Below are 25,237 nucleotides of genomic sequence, written 5' to 3' on the forward strand. Positions count from 1 at the left end.
CTACAGGATGGCCAGGATACAAACCTATAATGAATGTAAATATGTGAAATATAACAGACATAGGTTAATACCAGTACATCAAAAGCATTTGTTTTTAATCTATCTTCCATAAAAGGAGAGGAGCCAAGACAGGCATCTACATGTATCAGTATGTAATGATACATGTACTTGACCAAATTATTAATCCAATGGTTTTTGTTCATAATGGAAGAGCTTCAGTTCTTCCTGTCCATGAATATCATTCTTGTATACTTTGAAATATAAGGAAATAATAAAAACTCTTCTGGTCTACATCTCCCATCCCTCCCACATCCCCTACAAGAATACATGTTAAAGGTAGTAGTGCAAAATATTAGACATTCCAATGTATGACAAATGACATTCTCAAAACTCTTCTAACTTGAACTATGGTAGTCTTCTGATGATCAGACAATAAGGATTTAATACAATTATTAAGAATACAAAATATACAGAAAAATCATATAAATCATCTGACACATACTGTAATACATAGCAATATAATTTAAACAATGCAGAAACTTCCCTGAAAGGTACAAATCAATCAACATTTATTTCATCTTTTTAATAATGAAAGAAAATACATAAGGAAATGTAAGGAAATAATCTAATTTCTATTTCCAAAACAATGCAGCATATTTCAGAGGATAATGCAAATGATTTTTAAGTTAAGATATTTGCAATTACATCTTTTTACAATTCAGTAATGAGCAAGGCTTCAATAACCTCATTGTGATGCTGAAGTTCAAGAATCTCTCTCTCTCTCTCTCTCAATTTCAGCTCACTTTTCTTCTCCATGACAAACTCTTTAGTATGTAGAAATGAAAATGTGCACATCCTCTTATTTGTATGGTATAGCATGTAAGAAGACTTTCAAAGGGGGAAAATAAGGACTATATAGGCTTTGGTTTGTGGCCCACATTTCAGAGAAGAAGAAAAAGGGGAGAGAGAGAGAGAGAGAGAGAGAGAGAGAGAGAGAGAGAGAGAGAGAGAGAGAGAGAGAGAGAGAGAGAGAGAGAGAGAGAGAGAGAGAGAGAAACTGCATGCATGACTTGTTGCTATATGGTTTGTATTCATCTCTCAGCATCTTTATCTGAGATTTCCTATCTGGCTGGTCTTTAGCTGTGGTGCTAGACAGTCATTGTTATTCTCCTAAAAACTAGATATTAACAGTAGTGTTTGACAGGGCTCCTATTATTCATAAGTGGTCTTCTCAAACATCTTGTCCTATCCATTCTTATATTGATAACTACCATGCATTTCTTTGTGGAATTTGCCAGACACCCAACTCTGCAGGAATTCAAAAGTTCATACAGAGAAGCCAAAGAATGCCTAACTTCTTACATTTCATGATGGGAGAGAGATAACCTTGTTGTTCAAATCTTCGAATACTCAATTCTTTCACTTATTCATTCAACACAACCTTCAAGACAACTAACTCCTCTTCTTCAAAAACATGTGGCCCATTTTTCACTAAAGATCTTACGTCTTCTCTTACTAAAAAGAGCTCCCATAAAGTTAGATCTTCTGTATTGCTTCCACCAATCCAATACTTTTCTCCTCCCAGCTGCTTACTCTTTGCAAGGGCAAAGGAATACTGTTCATGCATATATGTAAGGATTTTGAACTCACTCAACCTTCTTGAACAAGGTGCAGTCAAAAGCTTTTCATCTCATTGATTCCTCCCCAAAAACTAAATTGTCCATCCCTTTTGATTCTACAACTCTTGACTTTTAGAGAGCAATATGTTTTGGATGCATTTTTTGCTTTTTTTTTTTTTTTTTGCCCTTGGCCTACCTCACATTAGAAAATAAATAACACTACTACTGGAGAATCATCTGACTTACTTAAAAAAAAATCTAACAAATATAAATATGGCTGCCAGGCTCTTCATCATAAGTTGATAAATACTCTGCACTTGTGTCCTTCATATAATAAGATGTGGTGAGGATCAGTTATATCTCAAGATGCCTAAAATGTAAGGATATGTTTGTGAATGCATGTAGATGTTTAGACTTGGATAGCTAATACTCAATAAGGGTTATGTCCATCTAGTATGTAGATGAACAGATTCTGCATCTTGTCTGATCAACTGATCTGGTCAGATGCAAGACTGGTCTGTTCTGATGCTTTAGTGCTCTTTAGTGTTCTTGGGCCAAATGTGGAGGGATCCAAATATGCTGTGCAACAGACCCTCTGAAAGTGTGGGATAGTGATGACAGGTTTTTTCAACCTAAAGCCCTACAAGCTAAGACATGTGCATATACTAAAAGGACTGATTGTAAATGATTGTGCAAGTGGCAATCTCCAAGGGCCTAGTATATGATCTGTCTATTCATGTCCCTCTGATGCTTTGTTCCCTCTGGGACCATCTCTCAAAGGGAGCAGCTAAGGCAGGAGAGCTTCCACCTCTACCTATCCAAACATTCTCTTCTTGTTCATTTAAGTGCTTTGCCTCTATTAACACCTTTCACACTTGGTATATAGATCCCTATACTATTATTATCATTATCATCATCATAGGTAAAATATATATATATATATATATATATATATATATATATATATATATATATATATATATATATATATATATATATATATATATATATATATATATATATATATATATATATTGTATATATTGTTACTTCGGTTTCCAAATTTAATTCATTCCTGAAATGGTGTTCTAAATCTGAAATGTTTGAAAACCAAAACTATTTTTCCCATAGGAATCAATGTAAAATAGATTAATCCGTTCTCAGACACTTGTCCGCCATGTCTTAGCGGGTAATGACTGACAGTCCCACTGGTAAGATGGCTGCTCCACAACATATCCAGCTTAGAAATTTTTCATCCAGAAAGGATGTATTGAATGAACTTAGTGACACAGAACTCATCAAAAGATACTGTTGAGGCATTTTCTTTGCCACCAATCAAGTGAGGAAAGCCTTACAGAGTGACACAAAGAGAAGCAACCCACTCATTGCCAAAATGAAGGTGATCATAACACTTAGACATCTTGTTGCTGGGAAAAGCTACTGGGAAAATGCAGTTATGCAGTAGTGATGGCGCTGTGGTTCATAAAGAGAGCAACAAGAGGCTTGGGATTACTCCTGAGCACCAAACCTTGTTTGTTTACATCGAGAATCTTCAACTTCTTCAATAGGATCACATTTAATTTATTTCAAAGATTGATTTACTGTCTTACCCTTTGTGTCTCTCCTCCAAATCTATAAAAATGAAGAAAATATTTATAGAAATTAAAGATTTGTAATAAATGGCAGATTTTTGCTATGTCTTGTATTATTTGAAATCAAGTAACTTTGTTTGAAAACTGATTTATGGTACAGCAACCAAAGCAATTATGAGTTAAAATTTTTGTTCGAAAACTGAGTTGTTCAGAAAGGGAGACGTTTGGTAGCTGAGGTCCCACTGTGTGTATATATATATATATATATATATATATATATATATATATATATATATATATATATATATATGATCCATGAAATTCACACTGAAGGTAAGAAAGATAACTAATCATATAATACAAAAAATAATAATGTTCTATGTTCATCTACCTTTATGGCATCTATGGTATTAATAAATCCTTGTACATGTTAAATGATGTACTATTTTCAGAATAGAAATGTAATCAACACAGAGGTATTTTTTTAAATGAATATGGAATATGGTAAAATAACATAATAATACATACAATATATAAGAAACAATGTGCCACACAGTATTCTTGTAGGTACATTGCTTCTAGTTTAAATAAGTCCTTGGACCTGCAGAGTAGTGTTACTTGAGTGTCATCTTCATAGGAACTTCCTCTTGAAGTAAGGAAAATTCTTTGGCATAATCATCTTAAAACAATATATTTAATGATACATAAAATACATTTGTAAATCACTCTACACTTCATCTTAACATTTGAAAATATATAGAATTTGCTATGAAATAAACTAACAAAATATGAACAATTATGCATTATTTTGGATGAATGACTACATACTCCAATAGACACAATCAGTCTAAGTATTGCAATGTGATGAAAACATGAATAGATGAAAGGAGAAACATCATTAAAGGCCAAGGTAAGTAATGAAAATACTTACAGCCTAAAATGGTCATCAAGGTATTACAGTAAAATCCCTCTTATCCGGCATCAACGGGACCGCCGACATGCCGGATACTTGAATAGAAGTGAAATTATGTCCACAATCACCACCCTACACTCACGCATCTTACCATAACAAAGATCAGCTGATCTGATCAGCTGCTTAAGTGTAAGCACAACACGCTTCCTCTTTTCTACAACTTTAGGTATGATGAAGGCGTCAGGCGATAAACAGTGCACACGCGGGACTGAGTCACTGAATAAACACAGTGCAGTGGGCTGCGGGTGGCGCGAAGCAGTGCGCTCTGGTGGCAAGGGGACAAAGTATGTCTCGCGCAGGAATTTTAATCAATTTTATGAGTACACATTGATTTTTTATTGATTTTAAGGCTCGGGGAAAAATGTGCCGGATACTTGAAGCTGCCGGATGAGAGGGATTTTACTGTAGCAAACAATTCCTAAAAATAAAGAGGACAGTTTCCAGAAGTAGTGAGTCACAGAAGTGATGTCTTTATAAAAAAAACCTCATAACAAAACTTTTCTTTTCTACCAAACACTAAGTTCACCAATTCTCACTGCTAGTGGTAATGAGTGACAAAATTCATTGAAACTGCTAGCAAGCTTTAATAAGGCATCAAATGGTTTACACTAAATGTTGCCTACCAGTGACACTTTCATGTCTAGCTAAGATATAACTTCCAGTGTACAATTATGATACTATATATGCCCTACATATGCCACCATAAAGCAAAAAAATAAGTCAATGACAACTTTTTAAAATTGAAGAATCTTCTCAGCTACATGAATAATTTAGATATATTAAGTTACATATTCTAAGTTGCCAATAATGGCCAAGTTATATATATCTGGAAGCAACACTATAATTATTTCTACCATAACACTCAATAGGTTATAATCATTAAAAACATGAATGATGTTCAATCATCAGACATGCCCATTTATTGACAATCAATCAGTCGAGCAATATGTACAGTACTGTACCAAGTTTGGTTAATCACAACTTTGTGAAACCTTTAAAATATTGTCATGATTTGACTTTTGTTGGAAAAATTACACAGCAATAAACACACACCTTTGAATCTCACAGCCACTACCAATGCAACAACTGCAATGTTAGCACCAGCCAGCCAGTACAGTGCAATTAAGTTGCACAAAACTGAACCTCTCACTTTCAACTACAAAGACATTGTTAAAAATATTGATCAGCTTCCTTGGTGATGTGTTCAACCCAATAAATCAGTAAGTTCAACAGGCTTTGATAACTTATCAACAAATGAGGCCCCAAGAGGCTATGAAAAAGGATGTTCCACTCCAAGCTAAAGGTTCTTTTGAACATGGAAACTGTCTTTGGTGAACCTTATGCATGCTCATTGGTGAATTCTCAGTTAGTGGAGGAGCAAGAGGGGCAAGCTTCAGGTTAGATGTCTCAACAAGTGGATGTACTACATTAAATAGTGCAAACAGAAACAGGTTATGATGATAGTGGTGAGCAGTGAAAAGCAGACAGTCTTGGAGGTAATAGTGGAACCCACTAACCATACCCAGTCTTGGATACCCCTACTATCTATTAAGTCCTTCACACTAAACTTTCTGGTGAGTTTCATGTTTGAATGAAGGGAGTACATTTGTTACACGTGTAAAAATAATACTTGTAATATATAGTACTATATTTGAGTATATTTCATTATATTTTCTAGTTATATTACACAAGGATGAGTATGTGTTTTCTTATGGATCAACTCCTCATTAACTAATCTCCCATTAAGTTGATACATCAATTTTGGTGATATCAACTTTGATGTTACTTTTCCTAGTCTCAATTAGGTGCCAAACTTGATGCAGTACTGTATGTCTCTGAGTAGCTGTGCAACAACCAACTATCTCGGAAGAGAACATCCAGAGCACATAATAAGACAGCTGTTGTCCCAGAGAGCTCAGATAAGAGGGATTTTTTTTTAGTAATAAACAATGTTCAATGGATAGTTGTGCTGACACATCTTAATGTCCCAGAATCAAAGTCAACAACTTTCACACTAGCTGTCATTGCTACTTCTATTGCTGAGCCAGGCAGCATGGCTGGGATTTTATTTATTTATTTAAAGACTAGCCTAGACTTGGCACCCTTGCTCTGGATCAATATTCTCTGGGTGCTAACCAGTGGGAGATGAAAACATTAAGAGTCAATGGTTTATCATTTTCTCAAACAAATATAGATATGCATAAAATTTATACGAAACTGAAGTCATAAATCACTCAAAATATTAATGAATTACATTACAACCAAGAAATAACTATACAACTTTCATTAAGTTTTGCTTCCTGAGGAAAAACAAACATGATGGCTGGGTGACAGAAAAGCAGCGGAAACATTACTGCAAATTACAAACTGTGGCAGTAATATTAATTGGTCAACAGAGGTTATACCTTTCCTCTTGAAGAATGCTAGGCACCAAGAACTACTATGGCCCAATATTGCACATAGTAACCACCAAACCACTATTATTATAAGTCCTAAACCAGCAGACAATAGCCAGTTGTTCTGATGTGCATGGTGATCAGCATGGATGAAAGGGATGACACTTTAAGGAATGGCACCAGCCATAACAAAATGGCAAAAAGGGCTCAACACAGCAATATCTATGATCAGTGTGACCATAAGTTTACCTTTTTAAATGCTGTAATTCATCAAGATGAGAACAGTATTTTCTAAGTAGTGTAAGAGGTTACATGAATCCAATCAATTAAAAAAAGGCCAAAACTAAAAGTACAACATTGGATAACCAGTAGACTATTTTGAAGTTCATATGTGAGGAGAATGATGCTTATTTGTTACCATATTTAGCAATGGAAAAGATGGACCTCTGCATAAGATGCACACCTATTTTACATTTATTTTGAGAGCAATTGCAAGGAAAAGGGTATTGTTTCATCATAAACTTATTGATTATCTTCCTGTCATAGGTTGAAATTTTAAAATATCCTACTAAATGAATATAAAGAAAATAATGTAAAGTAGTCAAACTCAGTCTTATTTCATTGCAGGATGCCCCATAGAATGATATATTTCTTTATTAATGAAATTTATATGAGAACTCGACAATATTTTGTTATTTACATTTAGCTCAGATTTAATTTTATAGGTATGCCTTTGTTGTTTTACTGCCATATGTTTGAGCTCTGTGGAATATTTGCAGCAAAAATACTTAGGGAATACTGTAAGCTCATCAATGCTATTTTTAATCAGAGCAGCTAGTTCAACTCTGCTTACCTAGTTGGCAACTATATTAGTGTATTGTTTGTTTACACATTCATCATTTTTCAAATTACAGTAACAAAATACAAACTGTATACATGTGTTATTTTTCTTGTAATACCATGCCCAGCCATATTTTTCTTTTATATTATATATTACTAAAAAATAAAAACTTAATTTACCTAGTCTTCTGCATGAAAATGGAAAGCTTTTTATCTTCGTCTTGCTTCCACAAAGCATTTTTTCACAAATTTTCTCATAAAGAAAATTGTTAATAAATAAATTTTATAGATTCTAATAAGTCTTTGATTAAGAGTTAAAAAATATAATTTAGTAATTCCTGGAAAAAAACAAAACAAAACAAGATTTAGTATTAATAAAATGTGAAAATAATTTTTAAACAACTGGAAATAACACAATCACAGTTGCATTTCTTGATGAACAAACCATTAGCTGACCAGCTTAACTGCAGATGCAGCTCCTGCATTGGTAACTCTACATTTGGTACTCATGCTGTCTTTCAGCAATACCACCACCACCATACCAGCTTGTTCTTTTCAGTATTATATGTTACTATGAATATCATTAACAACAGTTTTTATGATGTGTTGTAAAGCTCAACACAGATGACTTCCAATCTCCTTAGCCATACACCACCAGATATTCTGCACTCTATGCCCAATCTCTCACTTGATAATTAGGTTGCATTAGATGAGGGGAAATTTTTTTTATATTATTAGAAATATATAAATAAATGAAAATAAATAAATAAATAATAATAATAATAATAATAATAATAATAATAATAATTCTTATGCACCAGCAAATACAATAGCCAATTGTAACTGCCAAAATGATGGATCATAAGATGATTCACAGGCTGCCACCATAAATAACAAATGTACCACAATAATGTACAAATCACTTAATATATATATGCATATTCCTGGCAGATGGAAAAAAAGCAACCCTAAATGAATCCATCCATAACTGATCACAAACTTAATCCATCCAAGGAACAGCACACATCACAAATATACATTTCCAAGAATACTGAACAAAATATAAGTATTAAGTAACTTATATGATAAACGTTATATAAAAGCCTCCGTCATATTTGCAGGCTACATTAAGTAAGGAGACAACATATCTATCTGATGTGGAAAATCTATCTATACACTAATTGGACAATCCACACTTTAACATAATCATCACTGTAATCACCAGGACTAGTAAGTTAGAGGGCTGAGTATGAAAATAGTGACTTTGCAAACACATGCATATTTGTATATAAGGAAAACAAATTTGTTATACATTTTCGTAAGATCTAGACAACTAAAGAGAACTGATGAATTTTCTCCAATTACACAGTTCATTATATGTAAATTCCCACTTGTAAATTTAAGGGATAACTGACCTGACGTATCATGCACCAACTGCACATACTACATGATGGAACAACCACTGTCGTTTTTGTGGTCTTTCGAGGTGTGGTGCACTTCAGTTTCTTTGACTGCGGGGAGGTCACCTTCTACCTTCTGGGCAGTTTTCTGGGGAAAAACATTTGTCATTATCTATTATTTCACAAAAGTAAGGAAAGGGAGCCACATCACCACTAATAACCAGAAATTCTGAATGTGGTGGTGAGCAAAAGCATCTAAAGGCAATATAATGCAGAGAATACTTACAGATTTTGAAGAGTCATCCTCTGAAAGATTCTTTGTCAAGTCAAATGCACTGTAGGTGACAGGTGTCCATAATGGAGCCATGGGAGGAAGAGTGTAGTCATCAGGAGCCACCAGACCATAAGTGGCTTTTATTTCCAGCTCAGGTGGATCATATGGAATCTTCTGATGGTAGCTAAAATACGAAGTACATTTCAGGACACTTACAAATACTTGTATTTCCAGGGAAGGTGAACATATTTTCAGTTCATGTAAACTCACAAATAGAAGCAAATGAACAGAAGTAAAACCAGAGCAAAGAAAGGAGCATCCCTTTAGTAAGATTATAAATAGAAATAGATCTCTCTTTTGAGGTGCACTGCTAGAAAGAATAAGAACAAAGAATATGAAGCTTGCATAAAAACGATCCTCACATCATGCCATTCTCCCGCTCACACTTCTCCAGAGTGCGGGTCACAATGGGTGCCAAGCGGCGGAAGAACTGATGCTTCTCAGGTTTGGCCTGTGTTCCTGGACCCTTAGTGTGGGAATACTCCTTGCACTGTTGGCCTGCTTCCTCATATTCTAGAGGAAAAAACTCATAATATGTTAAAACAAAATATCCAAATAATATATAAATACACAACACATTATAGCAACAAAATATTAGAAAAATAAATAATAAAAAAAGTTTGTTAAGGATACCAAACAGCTTTTTCTTAACCTGATAATCAAGATTAAGGTTTAAACAAATCTCTAACAATCATGTATCTACAGATACCATATGGGTAGTGGGCTGCGATGAGGGGCCAAGCACCAAAAGTAAACAAATGAGTAAATTGCATTTAAAGGTAAGCACAATGCATGCGTTGGTCATTCACCATGACTTTTAATTCACCTGTATAGTGTGTCCTATACAGAGTATAAGCAATTGTGTGTTATATCTCATTATAGACTATACTTTCTTGGCTTTTATATGATATATTTCTGATTTTGTTATGTTGAATAATTAAAGAGTTATAAAATAAGGCATAATACAATGTGTTAAGAAGGAACAATTTTTATATTTTGAAACTTTTACATGGCCCAGTAAACTTTTGAAGAGAGAGAGAGAGAGAGAGAGAGAGAGAGAGAGAGAGAGAGAGAGAGAGAGAGAGAGAGAGAGAGAGAGAGAGAGAGAGAGAGAGAGAGAGAGAAATTCTTGACATGCAGCATCTCTTAATAATTCATTAAGAATAGACTCAGACTCCCAAGTAAAACACTCCAGGCAATAATTTTAAGTGCTTTCTGCTGGCTCAGTTGCACTGTCTTGGCACCACTCTCTCTTGGAAGAGGGATGGACAACACTGCCAGACGTACAATAATTTCTATTTCTCCTTAAACTCTCTCTCTCTCTCTCTCTCTCTCTCTCTCTCTCTCTCTCTCTCTCTCCTCACTATAAACTGTCTCAGTGCATTGAGATGGTTTATAATGAGGATCTGTTGTTGTTTATTGTGAACATTTTTCTTTTACTCTCTGAAAGATTTGCAAGTGATTTGCCTTCCCTTTTCAAGAGAGAGAGAGAGAGAGAGAGAGAGAGAGAGAGAGAGAGAGAGAGAGAGAGAGAGAGAGAGAGAGAGAGAGAGAGAGAGAGAGAGAGAGAGAGAGAGAGAGAGAGAGAGAGAGAGAGAGAGAGAGAGAGAGAGAGAGAGAGAGAGAGAGAGAGAGAGTGCACTATCACCATGATAATGCACCGTTGTGATAGTGCACCTACCTACCTACCTCTCTCTCTCTCTCTTTCTTAGCAATAATTAAGTAATAATTGTACCTTAATAACATAGTTTCCTATAATAACCTGACATAAAACATAAGGATATTGGCATTAGCAATGCTATATGACAGATTGGGCTGGCTGGTGTGGCATGTGTTGATAAGAGAAAACTTGTGAGTCCCCACAATTAAGTTTTTTATTGTCATTTATGGAAATTTTCATGTGTATAACACTATTCTTTTTTAGTAACAATACTGTACACTAATGTTTTGCATTAAAATTAACCATCATTATCAACAGCTGCCTCTTCAAATATCTGATATTTACCAAAAGAGATAGTGATGGTGATAGCATGGTTGATGAGGTATACACTACTATGATTGATGGATGTTAGCTGCATGCACAATAGATACGATGACATCAATGTTCTCTAAGATGTATGGGAAATTATAGAACAGAATACATTATTAACTCCATATCGTGGTGGTTGGAGCCTGGCCCCTTGTCGCATGCAACTACTCATATAACTTAACCATAATATTAGAACATTGTAACTTTAATTTTTATACAACTCTGCTGGAGATAAGTTTGGAATATAACAGAAATTCAATCCCTTTTATATGATTAAAAATATTAGTAACATACTTTTCTTTGCTTCCTGCAGAGCTCTGATTGCATCTCCACACTTGTCTTGGTTCAGTAAGTTCTGGCCTGAATAGTTATAAGCCTGTTGAAATAAAATATATCATATGCTAATTATTTTATGAATTGATACTGTCTTTGTTAATGCAATTTTACAACTATAACAAGAACATTTCAAGAAAATATCAGTACAGCCCAGTCATACATAGGAAGCATAAAATGCAGCCTTCAGTCGGAGGTACTGAGTCCAATGACCAAATATCTTCTCATCTAATGATGCAATGGAATCTGCAGCAGTTGTGAACATCCTTGATGTCTCATTCGAAAGGGCAGATATGAGTCCAGCATTGTGCTTTAACTCAATGGCTCTTGCAATGGTTACTGAAAATAAGAGCAATCTGAATATAACCATAAATTCAAATATCAGTCAACATGAAAAGAATTTGAAGAATATTAAAGTATATGTTCTACTCTACTTGTTTTGTGCATGGAAACTTATAGCAACAGTACTCTCTCGAGTTTAGTGCTTGCTTTCTTCCAAAGATATAGCACTAACTTGAGGATTGTGAAACTCGGGGTATTGAAAACACTGGAAAATGCTTATTTACTCTGGCTGCATGGCTTAGAGCTGTCTGGGTGTGTGTTTTGTTTTCATCCAGCATGATGCAGTGGTACAGCACCAGCACATCTAAAACTGTGTGAATGTGTGTTTTGTCCTCACATCCAGCGTAATGCAGTGGCATGGTGCTGCAACATTTAAACTAAGTAAGTGTGCATGTTTTGTCCTCACATCTGGCATGACCTAGCGATGTGGTGGTGCAGTGTTGCTGTATCTAGAGCTGAAGGAGTGTGTATGTTTTGTCACCCACATCCAGTATGATGCAGTGGTGCAGAAGTGTGGCATTGCTGCAGCATGATGCTGTGCTGTGTGGTGACGCTATAGTAGTGAGACATGTAATTTCTTTGAGTCTTTTTTTGCAATGTGGCATTGCATTGTAGTATAACACTGGCCTTTCTTTTACCCTATAACATGCAAGCCAGCATGACTATAGCTGTGGCAAATACACAAAATTATAGAAGTGCAAAGCTCAAGGAGATAATTCACAAAAGTAGAGATAGTAAGAATTTAGGACTCTGAGTGAAATTTGTGGATTGCAAAACTTGGAAGGGCACTGTATGAAAATATATACAAAAACTCTTAATTCACAATAAAGAATTAAAAAAAATATCACTACAACACCTGTCAAAAGTATACAACTGGAGATGTGACATGTTGTTTTTACAAGTTTTATCAAAAAGGCCTACTCAGTTAAGAAAGTATTACAGCCTGTTATCTCAAGTCATACAACCCTGTCCAACTTACCTTCCTGAGCCTCAGCTGTGGCCTGATTGAGGTAAGCTGTGTGCACTCTGGGATCAGAATCACTCATTGGTGCAGGAGACTCCAGCAGCTTGTTTACCCATTCATCCTGGGCATATTTCAACAGACCAGCTCCACGCCGCAGGCTGCGATGAACTAACTTGGCTTCATCCATACTCACTCTGGACACAGAAAATTAAACTAATTATGTGATTTATCTATCTATCTATCTATCAATTTATATACAGATAATACCCAACTTATGAACAGGTTTGCTTGTGGGAGGCTGTTCATAAGTCTGTTATTTATACTATAGTAAACAGTACATATTGTGATGTGTGTGTTTTGGTTATGGACAACTCTAGATTTGGACATACATACCAATATGAATAATATTTTTCTTGGGTCTTTAATGCACTATGAACAATTTTCATATACATACATAAGACAGATAAATACTCGTAGTAACAAAAATAAGATCTTTCATCTGAATTTCATAAAGTGACACAGCTGGCATATGAGGACTGGTTTTCTGTGGTGAGGAGAAACAAGCAAGTTATTGGAAGTGGAGGAGGCAATGGATGATGGTGGAATATCAAGAAGAGGAGACAATAGTGTATTGACAATAGGAAAGGATAGGTCATCACTACTGCTCTTGTGCTTAACACCTGACATGTTTGAATGATTAAAAGCACAAAAAACGAATACACAACATACATTCTAATGAGCTCATGTGCAGCATGATATTGCTACTCCCACATCTGCTGTTGCCACTTGGAGGACATGCAAATTATACTTATGCACTAATTTTAAGCCTGGACAACTTTTTTTTTTTTTTGCAAAGTCAATCTCACCAGTTTTGCTTGCCATATCATCAACATCCTCCATCACTTCACAGTCACTATCAGTCATTATTATTGGACACTGGAGACAAATTGCAATGTGTTGGTGAATACTGATGGACTCTCACTGATTACTTTGAGATGCTGTCTCTAACCAGTACTACCCTGTCTGCCTCATATTTGGTTTCTTTTTCCTTCCACTCTGAAGGTTATCTGAACTGTCATCCCTCATCACTTCACCCCAGCACTCATGTAGGCCTTTAACGTTAAATCAAAGACCAACTCTATTTCACATTTAACATAATGACAAGAATCTTTCAACATACAGCCCTTGAACTTCCTTTGTTATAATAAGGAGCCCTGGTCAGTGGTATGCATTTAGCTAGCAGCATATTTCATGTATGCAAAAGTTGTGATATCAGTGCAGTACAGTAACACTGGTGCACATACTAATGCTAACCAACAAACAAGTTTATAAAAAATATAATAAAATTAAACAAAAAACTTACTCTTCTTGAGCAGCAATCTTGGAAGCATGCTTCATATACCAAAAGGCAGTGTTCTGCAGGACTGATACCAATTCATAAATTGCATCATAATGACCCCTGAAAGATGAAATCAGTGTTAATGTGTGAACACACCACAGACAACATTACCATTAATAAAATCTTTGCTATAATTCTCACAAGGAAATTTTTTGTATCTTTCTGCAGAGTAAACAGATAAAGATAACACAGCAAGAATTTGAAAGAAAAAAAAAAAAAACTGTGACACTTTTTGATTATGAAATGATATTACAGTTTGCTATAAGAATCTGATGTGGCAGTGGCTGTAACTGTAAAGCTTCAATCAGGAATATAAGCATGCTCCTTGAAGTATGTAACATCTTTACCACTGTAATAAGGAAAACATTACTAATGTAATTAATAATTACATATTCCTAGAAATGCTGATAACATAACAAAAAATATATTGGTAATGAAATTGCTATATTCATCACAAAAGAGCATAGTTAGAAATCCACATGGATGAAAATAATAGTAAAATATTTACTAAATAACAGTAGATACACAATTAGCTAAATATGTACATGACATGGATAAGAAGAAACAAAAATAAAATAGGTAAATAAATTATTGATAATCAAATAAATTTTACATGGACTGGAAAAAAATGCACTGCATTAATTAATAAATAAATTGCATGTAAGTAGATAAAAAGTATACAAAATGGAAAAAAGAAAGCATAATTACTACATACATCGTAGATAAAAAAAATTACTAAATGTATGATGCATATAAGATAATTATATATAATATAAAATTAATATGTAAAAAATCATAAATAAGCAAATAACTACATACATGGCATAGATAGTGTTATGTGGTACTACTCCTATTCCCAAGCCAACTTACTCAGCCTTGGTGCCCAGCATGGAGTGTGACCAGCGGTAGCGTAGTGCATGCCTCAGCTTGCTCCAGTCTGAGTTCTCTCCCTCAGGCACTTCAATGAGGCCTCGCAGCAGGGACAGGTACAAGGTGAGGGCTGGCTCCACCACATCAATTTCATGGTTTGCATTTGGTAGTAGTTCAAGCAATCTTGCTCTTGCTTGCTTTAGGTCACTGTTAACGAAATTAAATAAAAAGATAGTATATGGTAGCTACAATTTTTAAAAGTTTGCAAAACTGTTAACTCCTTGGCAGAATTCTGATCCACTGATATTATTCCTTTACTATAGTTAAAGGGTATGATAATGATACAATTTCTTGCTTGCTTAAAAAAAAAAAAAAAAAAAACTATATATGTAAAAGAATATTTACAGTAATTCTCTGATTTAACAGATTGAGGTTAACCATACTTATAGGTTTAACGGATCAAATTAGAAAATCAATTGGAGGGTAATCGCACCTGAATTGTCAAGAAAGCAAAAATTTAAATCGTGCACCAATAAAGATGCAGGGCAGATAGAAGGCACAAGCAGCTCATAATTTGAACTCCTGCTCCCCCACCCAGTAGTTCATCACAAGGTCTTGTTACGGAAAATACGTGTGCAGTTTATGTATGTGTGGATGTGAAAATGTCTATTTATGGAGATTTCAGTTTAACAGAGTGGCTCTGCACTCTTTTATCCTTTAAACTGCTGAGTAACTGTTTATTGAAAATGGTATCAAATTCAAAGAAAATGGTTCAAAGCCAAAGCAAGGGAGAAAACAGGCTATTAACACAGTATATAAGTAAGGTGAATTAAGGGATGGTGTCTATTGTGGTCAGCAAATGGAGTGTTGCTTCATATGACTGTCAGTGAACTAGACATGTTTAAAGTTAACCAATTATAGTGAGAGAAGCTAGTGATGTCAGAGACAAGAGGTGTCATAACTAATCAGACTGAATTTTTGCAAGTGGTGATCCATGAGGGATGATATCTATTGTGGTGTGAGCTGGTGCAGACTCAGCTTCAGATTATGAATTTCACTTCAATAACCATCCTCATTATCAAGGTTTGTAATCCTTGAGGAATAAGGTTTGGGCCCTGTAAGTTATGTAGGTTTTAAGTTACTTCTGATTCAATTTTCTTGTTTACTTAACTTGTTCTTAATTTTTTAGGTTTTTCATTATTTTGGTTGCCTTTGTATGACAAATAATAATAAAGGTAAAATTAGTTTTTATGCACTGCTTTTTATGCCATATTCCTCCTCTTCTGTATACCTATGCCACTACTGTGTTCTTTAACTTTCTAAAATCTAGTAATAAGTTGAAATAAATTTTGATCACAAACCTCCTAACTGAATTAGTTCAGTGCTCAAAATACTAACAATGTAAACATTTACATGATGACATTCAGTGCCTGGAAAATGCTGTTTACCAAAATATCGAAAGGATGAGAGTCACACTGATTGAAAATAAATCCAGAAAACAAGATTTCACAGAAAAATTTAATGATCAGATTAACAAACCTTTACCACATCCAGATTTATTGAAGGAGAATAGTTTCATTAAGAAACAACAGGGATAAAGCTTTTGATATTTAAAAATAAGTACACCTGTCTCAATGCAGCAATTCTTACCTGTTTCATTGGCTAGATCCTTTCATTCTGAGCATTTTGAACCCCATGTACCTATGTTGCCAATCCTTTATAATGGCAACAGTGATTTTTTATACTTCTTTCTAGGGAATGGTACCCAGAGAGCCAACTGTCTCCTTGAGGAAGGTGGTGTGTGTTCATACATTCTTTTAGCAACTTCTATGCAATGACATGATATAGGAAATGTTGTCTGGATTTTTTGAGTGGAAACAATGTCACAAGCAAATTACAAAAATGCTTAAGTGAGTTGGTCAATCAGTGCTTTGTTTTGTCAGAGAACTCACCTGGTCAACTCACCAGGTAGGCCTCACCACCCTCAGTCCAGCCAAGACTGGCTGAGGGAGCAACAGGCCCAGAAGCTTCTGCCAGACACTTCAGTCAGATTAATGGACAGCACTACTATACATGATAATGGCTGACTGGTTGAATGTATCTTTCAGTAAAAAAAAAAAAAAAAAAAAAAAACTGGTCGTGAACTAGTACAAAATGAGTGTATTGAATGAATTGAGATGTAGTCATGAAGAGAACAGATCATCACTCAAGAAGATGTGTAATCTTGTCTTAAATACAGGGAGACTAGATGCTTCAACAACTTCATGTGGTAACGAATTCCATCTCTGGATGATTCGACAAGAGAAAAACTGTCTACAAGCTTCTAACGTTGCATTTGAATTTCAAATCTATGGGCCCTCATGCTAACTGCTGGACTCACAGTGAAAATGTAAGTATGTGAGATGATACTTAGGCCATGGAAAATACTGTAACAATATATAAGGTCTTGTCTCAATAACCTACCCCTGACAGAACAGTCCTAACCTGGCAGGCCTCTCCTGATAGTAAAGATCTGCTAATCTGGTTATCTGTTTTGTCCACCTGTATTGGACAGATTCCAGGAGCTTGTTCTAGCCAAGAAACCCAAGATTCCAGACTGAAGATGCAAAATCCAGGATAAGTCTGACATCAGATATAAAGAGAGAGATGACATGAAGTTTACTGAGTGGCAGACTGTAGATTTCAGAAAGTTTGTGGCAATGCCTCCAGCCTTAGCAACTGTACATCTTACATGTTGGTTAATTTTCAATTTATTGTAAACTGTTACTTCAAGGTCTTTATGTGATGAACACGAATTTACTGGGCTGCCATTAAGAAATATCAAGGGTTATGCAGAACAAATGGCACCAATGCTACAGACCCTCTTTTAGGACTCCATAGACCAGGGCATTGTGTCATTGGCATTGTGAAAGAGGGACAAATTAAGCCCATAGCCAAAGTCAAATTTTCCAAAGTTTTTATGATTTTAGATGTTGTTTTAACTTCAAACATAATGAAATGCTTAGAAGATATATTTAGAGATTTTTATGCAACAGTGTTGGCAATATGAAGAACCCTTTGCAATTTGCTTATTGTAAAAATAGAAGTGTTCAGGACGCAAGTTTAACCTTAATGAATGACATAAGCAAACATCTGGACAAACTGAATATAAAAGCAAGGATTCTGTATGTGGACTTCAACTCTTCTTTTAATACTATCCAGCCTCACAGGGTGGAATCAAAAGCTTTTCGTCTCATCAACTCCTCTCCTCTAACTGACTGTCTTCAGCCTCTCTCTCACCGCCGCAATGTTGCATATCTAGCTGTCTTCTACCACTATTTTCATGCTAACTGCTCTTCTGAGCTTGCTAACTGCATGCCTCCCCTCCTTCCGCAGCCTCGCTGCACAAGACTTTCTTCTTTCTCTCACCCCTATTCTGTCCACCTCTCTAACGCAAGAGTTAACCAGTATTCTCAATCATTCATCCCTTTCTCTGGTAAACTCTGGAACTCCCTGCCTGCTTCTGTATTTCCACCTTCCTACAACTTGAATTCCTTCAAGAGGGAGGTTTCAAGACACTTATCCACCAATTTTTGACCACTACTTTGACCCTTTTATGGGACTGGCATTTCAGTGGGCATTTTTTTTATTAGATTTTTGTTGCCCTTGGCCAGTATCTTTCCTACATAAAAAAAAAAAAAAAAAAAACATTCTGCTGAATAAATTGATGGGCATGGGAGTAAATAGTTATGTTTTGAAGAGGATTTTTAGCTTTTTAAGTCAGAGACCTCAATATATCACGTCGGGCAATGTCGCCTGACATATTAGTCACTAATACAGGAGCCCTTCAAGGTCATGTCATGTCCCCTTTCCTTTTCAATTTATACACAGACAACTGTAGAACTGTGTATAGTAACAGCACAATAGTTAAATATGCCGATGACACAGTAATCATTGGAAAAATTTCAAATGATGAATGTGATGAGTAAGTAGCCCAGATTCACCAATTTGTTTCTTAACGCAGATCAAACTTTCTACAACTAAACATATAGAAAATCAAAGAGATGACAACAGATTATAGAGCCAAAAAGTGTCACATACCTGACCCTATTGTAATTGATACAGAAACTGTAGAGAGAGTAGAAGAGTATAAATATTTAGGTTTTATGATTGACAATCAACTAAAAGGTAATGCAAACATCAATACGGTAGTTAAGAAATGGAACCAAAGACTTAATTTTTTACATATTTCAAACAATTTACACATAGATAAAAATATAATTAGCCTTTTCTACAAGTCAACAATAGAGTCAATATTAGGTGTTTCTTTGACTACTTGGTATGGCAGGCTAACATCCACAGGAAAGAGTAAACTTGAAAGAACTGTGAGGAAACTGAGAAAATTAGGTGCAGAAACAAATATAGTTGACAAGCTGTACCAGGAAGAGATGATGAAGCAGGTTGATAAAATCAGGGAAGATACATCCCACCCTCTCCACTTCTATTATGTATTCCTCAGGTCAGGCAGAAGGTTAGCTCTACCTACTCAACGCAAGGACAGGTATAAGAAGTTGTTAGTACCAAAGAGTATTGTGCTTTTTAATTACTTAAAATTGAATAATAACTATGTGATTCATTAGATTATGTAGCTGTGATTATTTTTGTGATTCTTTTGTGTTTTTAGTTTGCTATGTTACAGTAGAAAACTACCTTTTAGTCAATTATTTCAATATGGAGTTCTAGCCAGAAAGAATTTAAGTTTGTAAACATTGTTATATTGCAAATTGACAATAATGTTATCTATCTATATGGAGATACTCAGCACTGATATGACGTTGTTTAGCAAGGAAGAAGCCACCTGAATTTGGATCACTCTGAAGATGTCTGTATAAGCTGGTTGTATCTTTGCTTACCTTGTGAGAACCCAATTTTACTAAAACACTCAAGATTTCTTAATCTTTTTCACATGAACATGGTGTTCTGCCATGAATGTGAAGTGTGTGAGGTGCTTGGTACTTGTGTCAATGTGTTGTTCTACTAGAGTGACTGTAGCTTAGGGGAAGAAATGCAGATAATGTTTTATTTATTTTCTTAAGACCTAATAATGGTTTGCTGATTAATTAAGGGAATTAAAGAGGTGCAGCCCTCCATTTGGTTATGTTGGTCAGGTTTGATTTGGTTACATTTGGTTTGTTGATACCCAGAAGTCCTGTGGTGTGGGAGCAGTGGAGCACTCTGTAGTAAGGGATGAAAGCAAGTGGTCCTGAACAATGGCACGTATTATCATGTGTGGTGTTTGTGACAACGAAAATAGTCTGGTTGATCTCGGCGGTTTCTTATTAATTTATTACTCGTTTTTCATCGCTAACCATCACTTTTCGAGATGGGGATTTGGTAAATAAATGCTGTTTTGCGATGGAAACAGTTGGTAGATTCATTCAAAACACCAAAATCAAACAGGAAAAAAATACATTTCCGTCAGCCATTGTGAGGCGGATGTTGTTAAAACCTATTTATCCATAATCTAAAATTAATGTTAAATTCTCTCGCATGTCCTTATATAGCTATTGTCACGAACATCCACTTCCAGTCCGTCTCCCCTCGCTGGCAAGAATAAGCAAAGAAACAGGAAGAGGAGGTCCGCAACGTTATTATCAACCTGCCCTTACATCATTATCACTAAGCTACTAAGCTTGGGGGCAGGGATGGGTACTACAAGGGACGCACACGGAAGATGACGTATACAGGTACTGAACTTATAGCTAAATTCCTCCCCTCCAGAGGCAAAAAGCTGCACCACCTCCCTAGCACCAGGTGAGTAAGCGTCACCTGGTTGGAATGTGTTTTCTTACCTGCACAGTTTAAGAGCTTGACTGTCTGTAGCCACCATCTTCAGGTCGAATTTGACCTCCGCAGTGGCCTTCAGCGGGTTCCTATGAAACCAGTGAGACATGGTTGGTCACTTCTCTGTGTGTGTTTACTTCCCTTGACACACACACACACGGACACACAAACACTGCGCTGTCTCCGCTCCTCACTACTGAGAGTTCCACCTTTGTTTCGGCACACCTTGATTGACCATTTCCTCCTTTCTTTCTCTTCTGTAATTTTCGTTCCCTTTTCTTTGTGTTTACTTATATCTTTTGATCAGATCTTATTTATTTTCATCTTATTCCCTGTTACTCCTCGCAGTATTGCCAGCACGACCGATACAGCACTATTACCAATCTTCTCAGCTCTGCAGGTAGGACTAAAGGGTTTCTTAACCTCGAGGTTCACTGGCTTCACCTTAGACTGTGTCACGTGCCCTAATTACTATCCACAGTGAGCGGGACGAGGAAAACTAAATCATGGAGAGAGAGAGAGAGAGAGAGAGAGAGAGAGAGAGAGAGAGAGAGAGAGAGAGAGAGAGATCCATGACTATTCAACTTCATGTGTGTGTGTGTGTGTGTGTGTGTGTTATGCAAGATACAAGATGTGTCAATGCCATATTTTTGTTTTCCTACTTTATTCCATCTAATTTCTATTTATTCATTTGTTCTAAATTTCCTGTACATCTTTACCTACTATCCACTCTCTCTCTCTCTCTCTCTCTCTCTCTCTCTCTCTCTCTCTCTCTCTCTCTCTCTCTCTCTCTCTCAAGCAGCCACAGGTCACCCAGTTCTCCCTGTCAGTGTTACCCTTCACTTTACCACTGAAGAAACTCCACGATCATGTGGAAAATGTGGGTTACTGCTCTGGGGCTTCCATTCAATGACCCTGGAGTTGGACATACAGTGCATCAGAACCACACAAAATATTGCAAATTATAAGAAAACAAATAAAACAGAGGAAGTTTTTTTATTTTATTTTATTTTTTTTTAGTATAAAATGATCCATAGATAATGCGCTTTGTAGCCCCTTAGCTTTGTTTATTGGACAATGATATGACTACAAATTGTTATAATGTTACGAATGCGTATATATAGTAACCCTACAGCTAGGCGAGCACATGATTATACTCGTACTGTGTGTGGTAGCTTCATATGAGTACATGAGTGAGTACATATGAGTACTCATATGTACTCACGCTAGCGGCGTTGTGTTACCCGTCCAGAGGTTGGCGACGTTATCTTCAGCACTAATGGAAGGATTGCTGACATAAGCCTGGGGTCATGAGGGTGTTTGTGTGCATCATAGTTAGCTAACCATGGAATAATTGTTATGCGGTACTGTTTAACTGTAGTTCTGTGAGTGTGAGTGTATGTATAGCATAAGTAGCAATTATCCTTACCAGTATTGATCATCTGCATGAATCGTACTTATATCTTGCAAGCTAGAATAGGTGTAGTTAAGTGTCACCTGGCAGAGGTGATGACTTGGGAGGCAAAGTGTGAGGGACCCTGTGGCACTGAGGAACAGAGAGATAGTATAGAGACCGCGACGTGATAAGACGTGTGAGGAAGGAAACCAGGAAAAGCGAGTTGAGTCCCTGGGAATAAAATCTGCGTGTGAATGACTATGACGATATGAGTGCCTGTAGCCCCTGTGCCTGCCTGAGTGTCATAATTATATTGCACGGTGACTTGTGTACTGTCGTGTAATACATGAACATAAGAAGTGTGTTTTCCTCTCCCTGCTCTGTGTAGCTGTTCTCACTGAGATTGACAGAGTGAGTCAGAGCCGCAGCCGTTCCCAGCCGCCCAGGCAAAGTCCTTCTCCCCGACACATACGCCCCGAACCCCGCAACAGTATGAGGCCCCCCTTGCCTGCTAATGGGGGTACGTTTCAATAATATACCTAATATTGCGTTCATTAACATTCTAAGTCTTGTCGCTCAAGGAAGGGTGGACAGTTGCAAAAACAGCAGGTATATTGAGCCATTGTGCAAACTTACGACATTGCACAAGTCAGGCAACAAGATATTTGTTGGAATTTTATAATCCTATATTTTCATATACGCATTTTCTTGATCTGATAAATTTTACTAACTCGTCGCAAAGCAAAACACTTGCGCTAAATAATTATTATGCTTCATATTCTATGTTTATCTTTTATTACACGATACCTTATTGATGCGGAGTCGTCTGTTCTTACGGATCATAATGAAAACTTATCTGAATAACTCTAAAGCTATGAAATATATATATATATATATATATATATATATATATATATATATATATATATATATATATATATATATATATATATATATATATATATATATATATATATATAGTAGGAGGAGGCAGTAGACACCTGTCGAAACGATAATTACTCCCAGTGAGGTCTAAAGCACTGTTCAGGGGGTGCTGTGAACTTATCATTAAACCCAGCTGTGACCTCACTGAACGTTTCCCTTTCTGTCTCACAACACAAGGGGGCAGTCACAGCCTGCCCTCTAAAGACAACTCTCTTCCTCCACACAAAACTACAAGCACCTAATAACACACACACCCTTCACCCAAAAATTTTAAAATCATCATGGCGACTCCTACACCAGCCTCGGAGTCCCCATCTGGGGAGGGGACCATAAATGTCCCCAGGTCGGACTGCCTTTCTGTCGACGACCCTAAGTGTCTTGACACCCCCCCTCAACTTTTTCTTCATTAACTTCTGCAACATTCGCGGTCTAAGATCTAATTTTCAATCTGTAGAACACCACCTCTCCTCTTCTAAACCTCATCTTCTTTCCCTCACAGAAACTCAGGTGTCTGAGGCAACTGACAGTAGCCCCTTTTCTGTTCCCTCCTACTTTCTCTATCCTCATTTTCGATCCAAAGCTGGATGCTGCGTTTACGTGCGCAGTGACTTAACCTGCTCTCGTGCCCACGCTCTTGAATCTTCCGAGTTTTCCATCATCTGGCTACGACTACAGAGTCACTCTCATACTAAATTTATCTGTGCTGTATACCTCTCTCCTAACTCCTCTGACTATAAGAAATTCTTTGACTACTTAACTTCCAAAGTGGAGCACATTCTGACCCTCTTCCCTTTTGCAGAGATCTCCATTCTTGGAGACTTCAATGTTCACCACCAGCTTTGGCTTTCCTCTCCCTTAACTGACCATCCTGGTGAACTAGCCTACAACTTTGCTATCCTCCATGACCTAGAGCAATTGGTGCAACACCCTACTCGTATTCCTGACCGTCTTGGAGATACGCCCAACATTCTTGACCTTTTCCTGACCTCTAATCCTTCTGCTTATGCTGTTACCCTTTCTTCTCCGTTGGGCTCCTCCGATCACAATCTCATATCTTTATCTTGTCCTATCACTCCAATCCCTCCTCAGGATCCCCCTAAGCGAAGGTGCCTCTGGCGTTTTGGCTCTGCTAGTTGGGGGGACCTGAGGAGGTATTTTGCAGATTTTCCTTGGAATGACTACTGCTTCCGTGTCAGAGACCCGTCTTTGTGCGCTGAGCGCATAACAGAGGTGATAGTGTCTGGCATGGAGGCGTACATTCCTCACTCTTTTTCTCGTCCTAAACATTCTAAAACTTGGTTTAACACAGCTTGTTCTCGTGCTATACGTGATAGAGAGGTGGCCCACAAAAGGTACTTAAGCCTTCCATCACCAGAATCTCATGCACTTTATATTTCTGCCCGGAACCATGCCAAGTCTGTTCTCCAACTAGCCAAAAACTCCTTCATTAACAGAAAATGTCAAAACCTTTCAAGATCTAACTCCCCTCGTGATTTCTGGCATCTAGCCAAAAATATCTCCAATAACTTTGCTTCTTCTTCTTTCCCTCCTCTACTTCAACCAGATGGCACCACTGCTATCACATCTATTTCTAAAGCTGAACTCTTTGCCCAAACCTTTGCTAAAAACTTTACCTTGGACGATTCTGGGCTTGTTCCTCCCTCTCCTCCACCCTCTGACTACTTCATGCCACCTATTAAAATTCTTCGCAATGATGTTTTCCATGCCCTCGCTGGCCTAAACCCTCGGAAGGCTTATGGACCTGATGGGGTCCCTCCTATTGTTCTCCGAAACTGTACCTCTGTGCTTGCACTTTGCCTAGTCAAACTCTTTCAGCTCTGTCTGTCAACATCTACCTTTCCTTCTTGCTGGAAGTTTGCCTACATTCAACCTGTTCCTAAAAAGGGTGACCGCTCTAATCCCTCAAACTACCGTCCTATTGCTTTAATTTCCTGCTTATCTAAAGTTTTTGAATCTATCCT

The 25,237-nt window shown here is 36.7% G+C and overlaps 1 protein-coding gene across 1 annotated transcript; it reads right to left on the reverse strand.

The window, feature by feature from the left end:
* Nucleotides 1-961: 961 nt before the first annotated feature.
* Nucleotides 962-21,305, reverse strand: LOC135109088 (BRO1 domain-containing protein BROX-like). The gene is made up of 9 exons (XM_064020151.1): nt 20,923-21,305; nt 15,092-15,298; nt 14,186-14,281; nt 12,838-13,016; nt 11,680-11,855; nt 11,478-11,559; nt 9,517-9,667; nt 9,107-9,278; nt 962-8,968 (listed from the first exon to the last, which is right to left on the reverse strand). Exons 1-9 carry the CDS (start codon nt 21,021-21,023, stop codon nt 8,864-8,866), a joined length of 1,269 nt encoding a protein of 422 aa, XP_063876221.1. The 5' UTR covers nt 21,024-21,305; the 3' UTR covers nt 962-8,863.
* Nucleotides 21,306-25,237: the final 3,932 nt, after the last annotated feature.

Source organism: Scylla paramamosain, chromosome 18 (assembly GCF_035594125.1).
Source record: "Scylla paramamosain isolate STU-SP2022 chromosome 18, ASM3559412v1, whole genome shotgun sequence".
NCBI classification, from domain to species: domain Eukaryota; kingdom Metazoa; phylum Arthropoda; class Malacostraca; order Decapoda; family Portunidae; genus Scylla; species Scylla paramamosain.

What these genes read in the sequence shown, in the direction of transcription:
- LOC135109088 (XM_064020151.1), bottom strand. Translation starts at nt 21,023, where the DNA reads ATGTCTCACTGGTTTCATAGGAACCCGCTGAAGGCCACTGCGGAGGTC. An exon ending in ATGCTGGGCACCAAGGCTGA is followed by an intron (nt 14,282 to 15,091) that starts GTAAGTTGGCTT and finishes TTCATCTTTCAG; the next exon opens with GGGTCATTATGATGCAATTT. An exon ending in TCTGCAGGAAGCAAAGAAAA is followed by an intron (nt 9,668 to 11,477) that starts GTATGTTACTAA and finishes TTTTTCCTCTAG; the next exon opens with AATATGAGGAAGCAGGCCAA.